Genomic DNA, 13,771 nt, shown 5'->3' on the forward strand with positions numbered 1-13,771 from the left:
AGGCATCATTCAACTTGTAAGTAGCTAGTGGCCAGGCATCTCTGAATCAGCTCTAGCTCAAGCTTCTACTTGCCTACTGAAGCCGGTGGGCATGGGGATATGGGGGAGAGGAGAATACCACTGAGGGAATGTTGTATGGGAGATAGCTTCCTGCAGATTTGTGTCCGACCAGCTGCTCCCACAGAGCTTATTGTCTTCTGTCATGTGTGCTGCCATAATGTTGGATCACAAGACCGGGAGGTTGGTGACTTAGACATGTCTAAGGTATTTGGTTTCCATTAGACAATCTACCCAGGTCCCCTCAGAAAGCAAGTTCTGGCACCTTTATTCACCCTAGTACCTTTCTCTGCAAGTTGCCCTATTAAATATGAGAACAAGTGGCAGAACTGGTACCTGCCTTTAGAATCATTACTGGGGTGTGAGGGCTGCAATTTTCTGTGGAAATTTTATGGAAAAACTCTTCCCAATTCACGCAGTTTGCCTTGACTTGTTTTTCAGGTGTGTTTATCACAAAAGGAGACGTAGGCGTTGGAACCATCGTAGGCTCGGCTGTGTTCAACATTCTCTGTATTATTGGCGTGTGTGGGCTTTTTGCAGGACAGGTAAGAGCATTTAACAATTCCTAATAGCTCTTGCTTCATCCTGTGCCTTGGCTGTACTGTGAATCAGCTGCCTGGTTCACAACCTTGCCACAGATTTCTCCAACTTTGTTCTTTTTAATAGGCCCTACACTATTCCTCTTGCATTTTCCAAATTAAAAGCAGAACAGCAAATATCAACTCAGGCGTTTTGAGCTGCCCAAGATGTGTGGGTGGTCAAAGGAATAAAAGTTGGTTATTTAACACCTCCTCTTGGTAACTATTGAAAAACACATTGTAACATTTGTATCTAGTTCTTCTAGACCGGAGGAGCCAGGATATGTCTGTGCCTGTGGCTGGTGAAAGTGTACTTCAGTGAGCCATGCAAGATGCCTCTGGAAGAATAATGACACTTCTGGAGCATCACCACGATGCTGCCTTTGTGCAAGATCATTTCAGATACATGTGCTGAGCTAGCACAATGTTGTTGGTGACTGGCGTGACTTATGAAGTTGGATGAGAAAGATGTAGTTTATGTCATTATTTGTATTGAGAATCACAGAATGCTTTATGTGGGAAAGGACCTCTGGAGGTCTCTGATCCAAAGCCCTCGCCGCCCCATCCCCCCCCCCAGCTCAAAGCAAGGCTGATTTCAGAGTTGGGTCAGGTTGCTCAAGGCCTTATCCAGTTGGGTTTTGAATTCTTCCAAGGATGCCCAAACTTTTTTCCTCACTAGCAGTAAAGCTATCTGTTCCTAGTGTAATTTCTGACTGTTTTCCAGCGTGTCAAACTGCTTATGACAACACAAGCTATTCATCTGAAATTAAAGTAATTAGGCTGTGAGAACTAAGCCGCTGTCTGAATTGCAGACATGATTGACTGTATAATTAAATATCTGAATCTGCATTCACCTTAGCACTTGCAAACATGCCCAGTGTTTCTAAAATCTGACAGGATGTTCTTTGAAATGTTATTGTGCAGACTTACCTGTAACGAGGAGAAGCAGGATAACATTATGGTTACAGGGCAGTAGGATAACTAGGTCTGGAAGAACTTAAGAGAAGGGGCCTATATAATCTGGTCAGTATGAGAAAGCACGGAGAGAGATTGGGCTTTCCTGGGAAAGTTCATAGTCCAATTTTATTTGCAAGAGCAATGGAATCTGCCAAGATGAAGGTACGTGAACATTTTCACTGTGGAGAAGCTTCAGGAAAGCCCACAGCAGTACTCTTTAACCACCTAAGCTCCCTTGATTTCTGTGGGAACGTGCAGCTGGAAGCTATGCAGGCTCAATGTGTTAGTGGTTCTACTGTAACTCTTACTATGAAAGCCTAATTGATCCGGGCCAATTTTTAATCACCAAAGCTTTCTCAGGGCATGAAGCTTTGTTCCCCAGAGGTGTTCTACTGTAATGAGAAGGACATTTTGCTCAGGTTGCTTTTTTCAAGCAAATGAAGATGATTAGCTGTTTACCATGATGGCAGAGGAGCTGATTCTTGATTTTCACTCCCCACAGTATTGATTGCATGCTTCAGACCTGCTAAAAATCTAGCTACAAATCACAGCTTTCAACGGAAAAGGCTTGCAAGGGTTTGGGGGTTGATGGAGAATGTCAGTCTTCTTGAGACCATTTACAGTTGGGAGACGTTTGTTCCTGAGGGATATAACACAGCTGAGATGCTCTTGTAAATGCCTTCAGCCTTCCAGGTGTGGTAGCTTTCAGAAGTTCAAAGTGGTGATTGGCTGCTGTAAGTCATCCTAAGCTTGGTCTGCAGGTCTCTTTTGAGCCAAGAATTGAGATTTTAGCTGACTTGTCCCAGTTTTGTTTTCCCTGACTCTGCTGGTGATTTGCATGTGGTTTTGTCAAGTCACTTAACCTCTATTTGCTGCAGTTTAACCCACAGAGGTGAGTGAAAGCTGGAATGATTAACATCGATGTATGGAATCATCATTTAAATGAGCAAGTAAGAAACCTCGTTTTAACTAATTCTAGTATTCTAGATAAAGCTCTGTTTTGGTTTGTGTGTTTCATTTTTTCCCCACTCCCAACCCTTTACCAAAAAGTCATTCACTTCTACTGGTGTGATTCCTCTTCTTGTTTTGTGTTAGTATTAATAGGAATTTGGTTTTATTATCAGTAATGTCTCTACAGATGCACTAACATAGGGGCTAAATTTAGTTGGTGCTTGGATACCAGTTCTGCTGGGGCCCTGGCCCTCAGGTTGGAGTTGCCTTATACTGGGAAGGTGAGCCTGGAGGCAGCCCATCGGTCCAAGGCTCTGGCTGTGCTCCAGCTCAGTTAGAGCAGGGTTTTCTGTGGTTTTCTCTTTTGAGCTCAGACCTGCAGAGTCAGCAGCTGGAGTCCTTTGGTTTTCAGATGAGACCAGTGAGTCAATGAGCAGGGGTTTACCAGCTAGGCTTTGCTGTCTTGTGAGTCTCTCCTGAGGCTGCTCAGGACACAGATCTGTTTTCTGACCCAGAAGGCGAGGTTCAGGCATCTCGGTTTGAGTCTGGAAGGCTTTTGGGTTTGTCAGGTGGGAGGAAACAAGCAGAGAATTAAGCCCATGCCTGTGGCATTTTCAACCCAATGATGCGCGTGGAATTTGTGTTCATCAGAACCTGTCGTTAAAAGTGTGGCTGTCAGGAGGTGGCTGCTGCAGATTGCCAGGCTGGACAGGGAGGGTTGATGCCCTGTTCCCCCTCTGTCTGCTTGTCACGCGGGATGCCTCTGGCAGGGGAGGGACAATTTCTAGGTGATCACAGCGCCTATTTCCACAAGGGGATTTGCAGAGGGGGTGCAGCTAGTCTCACCCTTGTTTCCCTGTAACACGTGCCAGCAGTAGCAGCAGTTTCCAGCAGGAGTGTTCATGTGTGGATGAGGGCAGTTTGCAGCTGCAGTTGTGGCCACGTGCTGGCATCCCACTGGCTGGCCAGTTCCCATTCGGATGCCGGGTTGCTTGGAGGTACCAGCAGTCGGGGGGGGGGGGGGGAGCAGCATGGCAGCAGTGCTCAGTAAACCATAACCCTGTGCCGGGGCTGCTCCATCCCCTCCTGGGGTGCTCAGCTCAGAGGTACGGGAGGAAATGTCCCTGTGATGGGGATTTTGGGACAGCTGCCTGGTGGCAGAGTGCTCGGGAGTGCTTTATTGCTGCTGGGCTGGGAAACCCACTACTCAAACCTGCAGGGCACTTCTGCAGCCTTGCTGTAAGCATTCTTTGTTGTTGCAGAACTGTTCGGTATCATGAAAAAGCCTTTTTGTTTGGTATTGTTTGTTTTTTGTTGTTTTTTTGACTGGGTAAAAGGTTGCATTAAAATCCAGTGACCAGCTCTGTACAGGATAGGTTTTATTTTTAAATTAGGCTGTGTGCTATTCTTTGGCCTGAGAAAACACTGGAGTTGGCTACATGCACACAAACCCACAGCCCCAAAAAGCTGGGTGGCATTTGTTTGAACACCAACTCAAATTGATTATTTTTCTAAGCCTTTAATGGCTGTTTTGTGCACGCTTCTCAGAATAAATCAGAATAGACATCTCACTGCTGGAACTGGGGAAGGAAAGTGTGATACCCACACCTCTTTGTGACACTACACACCTAAAAACTGCACTGAAAGAGCATTATTAAGGTTGAAAGTCAAATGCTGAAAAGTTAGAAAATAACAGCATTAAGGTTCTTTGTGCAACCTTAATTTGCCCCCCTGATGTGTTCACATTATTATAGAGTCTTTAATTACAGGCTCCCATGCTAGTTTCCCCACAGGGTCCCTGCCACCCTCAGAGCACAGAATGGGCTTTGCTCACTTAATGAGCAGCTTTTCATTATTTAGTTTCTCTTCATTGTTCAGTGTGTGTCCTTCTGCCTTATTTACCCAGTTCTGTTCACGCCCTCTTCCAGAGGCAGAGTTATTAATTTCCTCTTGAACTTGTGCCGATCTCTATTGTATCTGAGCAGTTGATGAACAATTAATTAATTTCCCCCAAACCTCTGTGAGATGGAAGGATATTTTAAAGATGGGGAAACAAAGCACGGAGATTAAATACAAAAGAATAACTTGTCATTTTAGAGGCCAATTAGAGCTGGCATGGGCCTGTTTTTCCCTGAACGTATAGTGTCCTGTGACATGCTTTTTCTTCAGAGGGCAGCTGCCTCTGGCTCCAGATGCTGCTCCTGCTGCTCCAGCTTAGCACTGCAAAAGGTTTTCCGTGCTGGGCTGACTTTGGTTTAAATGGCCATCTCAATGTCCATACAGCCCAGCTCTCCTTGGGAGCATTCGGCTGCTTTAGCCAGATGAGCCCTTTTTCTTCCTAGGTCCCAGCTCATGTTCCACCTTCTGCAAGAGGACACACAAAACACCTCGGTCACCATGGGCCCTGGCTTCATCCCTAGGACCATTCTTCACTTGAATTAAGCAAGTGACTTAAGTACTTCATCTCCTAGTATTTAGTGCTTGCTTTTGCTAATCTGATGATGTTCCTTCTAAGCACCCCGCTGCTCCAGGTTTCTTTCCATTTGACCTGTGTCCCAGCCCTCCCTCATCCACCTCCCATTTTTTGAGACTTGAGAGAAAAGCTTTCTCTGGACAGATTTTCTCACCGGATCATGGATCCACCCCATAGCTGTCTCTTGAGCATCCAGCTTTCCCCCAGTCCCACAGAGGTCTAGATCCTTTCTCTTCTCCCCACCCCTCTGCTCTGTGGCTCCTTGACCTGACTCTCTTCTGGCTAACTTCATCCATGCCAGGGAGGCACCTTTGAAGGTACAGAATCTTGTTCTAGAGTCAGGGCAATCGCATTTTCTGCTGCTGTCATCTCCTCCAACAGCTGTAGACTTGGTGTGCCCCACAGACACTGATGCTGGTGACACATCTGCCCTTACTCTGCCCTTGGCTAGAGAACCTCCCCAAACCTGCTCTGTAATCCCAGCAGAGACACAGCCACTGCAAAAGGTTTCCTTGTGGACATGTCTCTGAAGTCACTTAAAGGCCTGTCACACAGCTCCCTTACCCAGCATGGCAGGTGTGAAATGGGAAGCTCTCCTTGCTGCACACACCCATCAGGTCTCGGGCTACACTGCATCTCGATGCGACACTCCTACGGTGTTTGTCACTTCTGCCTTTGGAGGGGGAGGTTACCCATCTGCGCCCGGGTGCTGGAAACAGGTGTTCATTTATTCATTTATTTATGTATATAATTTTGAAAGTTTAAGGAATTCATCACCTTGATGCCCCAGTCCTGCAAGCTGCAGCCAAACTCATTTCTGCAGACAGAGCTGCTCGCAGGATGGGTGTCTGAAAGCCACACACCATCTGCTGTTAAGCTTCACTTAGGGTTTCCAAATAACTGTGGTAGTGTTGTAATGCTCCTGAAGAGCTGCTCTCATACTAAAAAAAACAACTGATGCAGATGAAAATCAGCTTCAATGTATCATTGTGCTCCTTTTTTCTTTGTGGCCCAGCCAGAAAAGGACAAAGTTGGGCTGGAAACTGGGTTGGTTTGGATGTCAACAGACTGGAGAGATTAACCATGTGGCTGTCGTGCGCCAGCCTGGAGCTGAAGTTACGTGTTACAAACTCTGGGGAAGGATTAACAAATGCAAGCAAGCAAAATTGATTTAAACAACCATAAAGACATTCTGTTAGTGTTAAGTATTATAACCCCCTTGTGTCCCTTTGTTGTTAAACAGTGCTAAAAATTGGAAGAAGTTTCAGATCCAGTGTAAGTCAGAGGCACCTCTACCCCTTAGACCCTTATGAGCTGGTGGGGTTCTTACTGATTGCAAAACTAAGGTGGTTCTAGATTATGTAAAAACTATTTGTGCCATGACATGTTACTGTAAAGTAGAAATGTGTGTTTCAGTACCCTGAAAGAGACTTGATTTTCTCTTCAGTTAGTGCTGATGACGTTTTGGGAATTGCCAGTGAGGATTCTGGACTAGAGGGAGTTTTTAGGTTTTTGTCTTTCTGTCTTTTCTCACTGATGTGAGCGATGAAATCTCCTGAGGTCTCGATCCTTGGCACGGGAGGAGCAGTGTTCTGAAAGCAGCAGTCCATGCAGGCTGCCTGCATTTCTGATGGCCAAGCCACTCGTGAAGGCTGGATTTTCTAAACTAGCCCAGGTCTCTTTAAAATATCTTAAACTGGGCCTCTGGAAGCTGAAGAACTCAACCTCCAACGCGTTTTGAAACCTCTGACCAAGGCATATTTAGAGAGATAGATAACGTTTACCCTTCTGAATGGCTGGGTGCAGCTTGCTTGGCTGTGGCACTGAACCTTAGCATCCTCCTTCTTTCTTCTTGCATCCTGTTGCAGTATTCTGCTGACGTCTTATGTGCACACACACCAAGGAAGATTTGCCTTATTTCATCCAGGCAGTAGGTGCCATTTTTAAGCCACAGATAGTTTTAGTATATGGAAATATGTGAAGAACGGTCCTAATTTCCCAAATGCTGATGTATAGCAGGTAGGATGTGTGTGTGTAGCTGTTTCCTCGCTTGTCCATAGGCCTGTGACACTAATGCATGTTCTCTCAATTGTACAGCTAAGTCATATAACCCAAACATTGTTTATTTAGCTGCTGTGTCTGCTTTGCTTTCTACTGGCAAAGAGAGGGTGTGAGAAAGGAAGAGAATGTTGCAAGAGGTGAAATGGTAGCAGATGCAGCCCTTCAAACCTAAGTTCAGCAGCACTTTCTGGGGCTGCGTGCTAGATAGCAGGGAAGGGATACAGGCATGGGGTCTGGAGTCTCTGTTGTGATGGATTGTGTCAGCGTTTTCCCATGACTGTGAAACAACTGTGCGTGGGGAGATCAACCTTAGCCCAGGGTCCCCTCCAAGCCTCGGTCACTCTGTCCTGTCTTCTCTCACTCTCGTGTTTGTGCTTCACAATTTCTCCCCTCCTTCCACTGCCCTCTCATCATCCTTGGCAGCGAGGATGTGTGATTCTCGGAAGCAGTCAGTGCTTGCTTAATTCAGCTCTCGTTCAAGCCAGCACAAGCAGAGTTTGTTCAGTTCTGGAAATTCCCCCATCCAGATTCTTCTCTTTCTTGCAGCTCTGCTGCTCTCTCCTGCATGTCATCCAGTCCTCCTCTGTCCTCAGCCAGCACTAAACTCTGCAGCCTTTTGCCATGGTGCAGAAGAGGGTGATGGAGGTTAGTGAAAAGGGCTTAAGTGGAAGCAGCATAACCATGAGTTGCAAGTCACTCTGGCATTAAACAACGATTTTTAATCTGCATAGTTTAATTTGTTAGTTACCATTTAACTGCTGTTTTTCAGTTCCAGTTTCTCCATTTCGCCTTTCCCCAGCACAAGCCAGCCTGCTCTGGGTGGAGCAGTGGACCATGGTTGCTGAATTATGCTGGAAATGTTCTTGGTTTTTTAGAGGCTATTCCAGTTATTTCTTCATCAAAGGGTCTAATGGGTGGCCAGGCATCATTCCTCAATACACTGGAGTAAAAAAGGACTGCACTGACCATCTGAACTGCCTCATGCAGTATTCTTTTACCTGAGGAAATAAGCTAAGTTGAGAAGGTTCTTCTGTGCCCAAGTCACAGTAAACCTGTGTGTAAGCTGAGAATCCCTCTCAGAATCATCAGCTGATGTGTGCTCAGTTTTATCTCAGTGTGAAAATATACCTAAGAATTTGTAGGATCTGCAGTTCAGTTTCCTCAGGTGAGGAAACTGAACAGAGATTTAATAACAGGTAGAACATTGTTTATTGAAGAGACTGGGACTTTTGTAATCTATTTTTAGTCTAGTTCTGTCATACAGTTACCCTGCATATATCTTAATCTTTTAAGCCCTGATTTCAATGACAGCTTGGACTCAATTTGTCCAGAAGTCAAAGCTGTGGTTCCAATGGGAACATAGAACTACTGGCACAGCCATGTGTACGTGAAACCCCAGGTATCAGAAGACCAGCAGGTGTGTACTGGCAGTGTCCTTCCCGCTGTCCTGCAGGAAGTCTGGCAGGAAGAAAGCAGCAAAGACTGGGCAGACAGGCAGAAAGCTGTCGATGGAGTTTCAGGACACAGAAGCATCAGTTAATATAGAGGTGCTGACCAAGGGTCCTCTGAGAGGCTGCAGCCTGTCTGTATGCCCATGTAAAGTCCTTGCACACCCCCATGGTTAGGAGGGTGCTCCCTGCCACGGGGCCAGCAGTAGAGCTGCAGCCTCAGCTCCCTATGCTGCTGCTCGGGCAGGCAGCTGAATGGGCTCCTCTGCCTCTTGCATCCTTCTCTGTGTTTTATCAGAGCTATCGAGGAGGATGTTCGCCCACTGTAAAAGCAGCAGAGTGCTCCTTTTCCCTGGGGTTTTCCTGCTGGAATGTTTGGCACTGGCAGACAACAGAGCAACTCTAAGTGGCAGCGCAAGTTAGATTCCTTTCCAGCTGCCCCTTTAACACAAGTGGTGTTATCTTGGGAATCAGGGACCTGTGGATTTATAGCAAATTTGTAAGCAGTGTGTGAGCAGACATGGTTTGTGTTAACCACATGGTCTGCTAACCAGAAAACATTGAAAGTGACTTTGTCCTGTTCTCCGTGAGTGTCATGTCTTGTCTCCATGGTGCTGCTACATAGCAGCATCCTGTGTGTGGTGAATAAGCTCTGTCAGAGGTACCTGTTACACCATAACCCTTTTGGTCTCCTTTTGGAGAGGTTAGATGAACTCTGCAAGCCTTTTGTCATGTGGTTAGTGGTGCCAGGGGCCTGGCATCTGCATCTAAGTCGAACCAGAAACCTCACAGTGGGGTCAGTGAGATAGGACCTACTGATGTGGTTTTTTTCCTCATAAGGTCCTTGTTGCTATTGTGATAGCACCTGCAGCCTCTGTCATGAAACTCCACGGTACTCTGTGTTATGCAAATACAGAGCCAGAACACAGAGCTCTTGAGCCTGACAGCTTGTGACCAGAGGGTATGGCGAGAGACAGCAGGAGGGACCGAGCGGGCGAGGGGGAGGCATGAGGAGACAGTGATGGGGCAGCGATGTGAACACAGCAGGCCACATCAAGCTTAACACATGATGGGTGATTTATGGGCTGTGTGGGCACAGGAAGGGTTTGACATTGGTGAAGTGTTTACAGGAAGCTCCTATCAGGCCGAGGGACAACATGACAGTACTCATGGAAGACTGTCTTTTCTTCAGGAAGATGTGATGGAGACTAGTGTGATGGGCAGATCAGGTGCCGGGATTGCTGTCTGAATGGTGGATGATCCAGGACTGCTCTGGCCATCGTAGAAGTGGTTGTGATTTTTTTTTTATATTAGCTTTTCGAAACCTCCTTCACAGAGTTACATTTAGTAGTAGGATACAAACAGGGGAGGCAACCAAAGTTGGAAATGGATTCCTGCTAGCATCAAAACAAGTCTAGTTGCTAATCACCATTAAACACCGTTACTGTTTGAAGTCAAGTTTTCTCTCTCACAGTTCACACACAGACCAATACTATGGACTTACCATTGGTAGGATTTTTTCTTAAATCATTTGTAGTGTAAAACTTAGAGAAATCATAAAATGTGTTTTGATGTCTGACAAGGACTGGCCAGTTTGAGGAGATTGGGAAATGCTTACCCTGTGCACACCTTCCTGTACCACTGTCCTTGAATCCTGCTGCGAGTCCTGCACAGAATTGCAGGCAATGTCTGCAAACGCAGGTCTTTGGGATCCTGCTGCCTTGGCTCTGCGGGAATCTGAGCTAAAAAGACACATTGGTCTGAATAACTCATGGACAATTATGAGTACCAGTTGAGCAGGGAAATATTTTTGGCTTTGTCCTGAGGTTTGGAGAGTGTCCACTGTTTCCATTCTGAGACTGTCACAGAGACAGATTGCTGCCGCAGTAATGAAAATATCAAGAGCTGCTTAAAAAAAGGCAAATATTCTTGGGGAAATAATGAAAATAAATTGAGCTAGTCCACAATGTATGAACCGGGAGCTGGAGCAACGGTTGAACTCTGCAGAGGATGGCTAACCAGTGGTAAAATTAGGGGGCTGGTAATTGGAAGGAAGCTTTCCTCCCAGTGAGTCCATTAGATCAGAGCTGCTTGGCAATTACTGGCTTAGAGAGACATGGATTTTAAGGCCTGGATTTTGTTGAGCTTGACCTGTGTTTGTATTTTATGTGTTGCTGAACTTCGGTTAGGAAGGTGTTTAGCGTTGGTCAGAGCCCTGAGCAAGCCTGAATGCCACATTATGGGACTCTGGTGTCTTTGCCAGGAGGTACTCAGGAAAGGTGGTGATCAGGGCACTGAGCTGGATGCTGTCAGTGTCCTGGGATACTGGGACAGCTGTGACCCCAGCACGGGACACACACCGCATGCTGGGTCAGCACCGTGGGGTACAGAAGGGAGCACTGCCATCTGCTCTGGGTGGTGCAGTCCAGGACATCCTGCTGTGCTGCTGTCCCAGCACAGGAGCCTGTGGCCGATGCTTTCCGGGCAGGCTGCGCCGGCAGCAGCAGCTTTCCGCTCAGGAATCTGTCTCCAGTCTCAGCTGTTGCAGCGTGGTTGGGGATGCTGGGAGGGAGCGTGGGACCAGGCACTCCTGCTGTGCTGTCATGAGACAGCGCCTTGTGCCTTGCCAGGCGGCTTGGCAGCAGCCTCGTCTGTCCTGCCCCTTGCTCTGGGGCTGTCCCAGCCCCAGCAGGAGCTTGCCCTTCCCTGTGGTTCCTCACACCTCTGCAGCTCTCTGAGCCCACCTCCTCACAAAACGGCCAGAGGGGTTTGGACTTTGCTGTCACTGATGGTTCTGCTCCCTCCAGGACCAGACCAGAAAGTGGGAATAAGCATGATTGACTCTCAGGTTCATGGCTGAGTCTGGCAGATGATTGCTGCGGGAGCAGCAAGGCGGGGGTAGGGAGGATACCCTGTGATCTGTGCTGTATTTGATTTGCGACTAATGATTATTAGCTTCTGATTGACTGATTTGCTCATTGCAGGTAGGGTTTAACAGTGCATAAAACAAGGGAGGTGTTGTGAAAATGAACTCGTGGGCCCTGATAGTCAGGCATAGAATCATAGAATCATAGAATCGTAAGGGTTGGAAAGGACCTTAAGATCATCTAGTTCCAACCCCCCTGCCATGGGCAAGGGACACCTTGCCCTAAACCATGTGGCTCAAGGCTCTGTCCAACCTGGCCTTGAACACCGCCAGGGATGGAGCATCCACAACCTCCCTGGGCAACCCATTCCAGTGCTTCACCACCCTTACTGTAAAGAACTTCTTCCTTATATCTAATCTAAACTTCCCCTGTTTAAGTTTGAAGCCATTACCCCTTGTCCTACCACTACAGTCCCTAAGGAAGAGTCCCTCCCCAGCATCCTTATAGACCCCCTTCAGATACTGGAAGGCTGCTAGGAGGTCACCACGCAGCCTTCTCTTCTCCAGGCTGAACAGCCCCAACTTTCTCAGCCTGTCTTCATATGGGAGGTGCTCCAGCCCTCTTATCATCCTCGTGGCCCTCCTCTGGACTCGCTCCAACAGCTCCATGTCCTTTTTATGTTGAGGACACCAGAACTGTACGCAGTACTCCAAGTGGGGTCTCACAAGAGCAGAGTAGAGGGGCAGGATCACCTCCTTCGACCTGCTGGTCATGCTTCTTTTGATGCAGCCCAGGATACGGTTGGCCTTCTGGGCTGCAAGCGCACACTGCCGGCTCATGTTAAGCTTTTCGTCAACCAACACCCCCAAGTCCTTCTCTGCAGGGCTGCTCTGAATCTCTTCTCTGCCCAGCCTGTAGCAGTGCCTGGGGTTGCCCCGACCCAGGTGTAGGACCTTGCACTTGGCTTGGTTAAACTTCATAAGGTTGGCATCGGCCCACCTCACAAGCGTGTCAAGGTCCCTCTGGATGGCATCCCTTCCCTCCAGCGTATCAGCCGAACCACACAGCTTGGTGTCATCGGCAAACTTGCTGAGGGCGCACTCAATCCCACTGTCCATGTCACCGACAAAGATGTTGAACAGGACCGGTCCCAACACTGATCCCTGAGGGACACCACTCGTCACAGGTTTCCAACTGGACATCGAGCCATTTACCACAACTCTTTGCGTGCGGCCATCGAGCCAGTTTTTTATCCACCGAGTGGTCCATCTATCAAATTGATGTCTCTCCAATTTAGAGACAAGGATGTCATGTGGGACAGTGTCGAATGCTTTGCACAAGTCCAGGTAGATGACATCAACTGCTCTGCCGCTGTCCATCAGTTCCGTGGCTCCATCATAGAAGGCCACCAAATTGGTCAGGCAGGATTTCCCCTTAGTGAAGCCATGTTGGCTGTCACCATCCACCTCATTGTTTTTCATGTGCCTTAGCATGTTTTCCAGGAGAAAATGTTCCAAGATTTTGCCAGGCACAGAGGTGAGGCTGACTGGTCTGTAGTTCCCTGGGTCTTCCATCTTCCCCTTCTTGAAAATGGGGGTTATATTACCCTTCTTCCAGTCATTGGGAACTTCACCTGACTGCCAGGATTTTTCGAATATGATGGACAGTGGCTTAGCAACTTCATTCGCCAGCTCCTTCAGGACCCGTGGATGGATTTCATCAGGTCCCATGGACTTGTGCACGTTCAGGTTCTTAAGATGGTCTCGAACCTGATCCTCTCCTACAGTGGGCCTAAGGTATTCGTTCTCACAGTCCCTGCATTTGCTTTCCAAGACTTGGGTTGTGTGGTCAGAGCATTTGCTGGTGAAGACTGAGGCAAAGAAGTCATTAAGAACCTCAGCCTTCTCCAAATCCATGGTAGCCAGTTCTCCTGATAGCTTCTGGAGAGGGCCTACATTGTCCCTAGCCTGTCTTTTATTTGCTACGTATCTATAGAATCCTTTCCTGTTATCTTTTACATCCCTTGCCAAACTTAATTCTAGCTGGGCCTTAGCTTTCCTAACCTGGTCCCTAGCTTCTCGGGCAATGCTCCTGTATTCTTCCCAGGCCGCCTGTCCTTGCTTCCACCTTCTATAAGCTTCTTTTTTCCCTCTAAGTTTCCTCAGCAGCTCCTTGTCCATCCATGCAGTTCCTCTCTTTGCAGAAACTGCTGGAAGATAGCAGCAATTATCTCAGGAAATTCCTTCCTGCCTTATAGCTTCATTACAATTGCTACAGGACTGATACGCTGAGCAGCGAGAGAAAGTGCGTGCAGAATTTTAAACACAGAGTTGCTATTTCCCACCTTCTGTTTCAAAACAGGACAAGGGCTCCAGCTGC

General features: G+C 47.4%; 1 protein-coding gene across 4 annotated transcripts in view; it reads left to right on the plus strand.

Annotated features, from left to right (window-relative positions):
- The window catches only part of SLC24A3 (solute carrier family 24 member 3), a 172,733-nt gene that overhangs the window by 110,400 nt on the left and 48,562 nt on the right, over positions 1-13,771 (plus strand). For all 4 annotated transcript variants that reach the window (XM_030489142.1, XM_030489140.1, XM_030489144.1 and 1 more), the window contains exon 6: positions 499-602. In XM_030489142.1, the coding sequence (XP_030345002.1) occupies positions 499-602 (104 nt within the window). The remainder of the gene's footprint in view (positions 1-498; positions 603-13,771) is intronic.

Source organism: Strigops habroptila, chromosome 6 (assembly GCF_004027225.2).
Source record: "Strigops habroptila isolate Jane chromosome 6, bStrHab1.2.pri, whole genome shotgun sequence".
NCBI lineage: Eukaryota > Metazoa > Chordata > Aves > Psittaciformes > Psittacidae > Strigops > Strigops habroptila.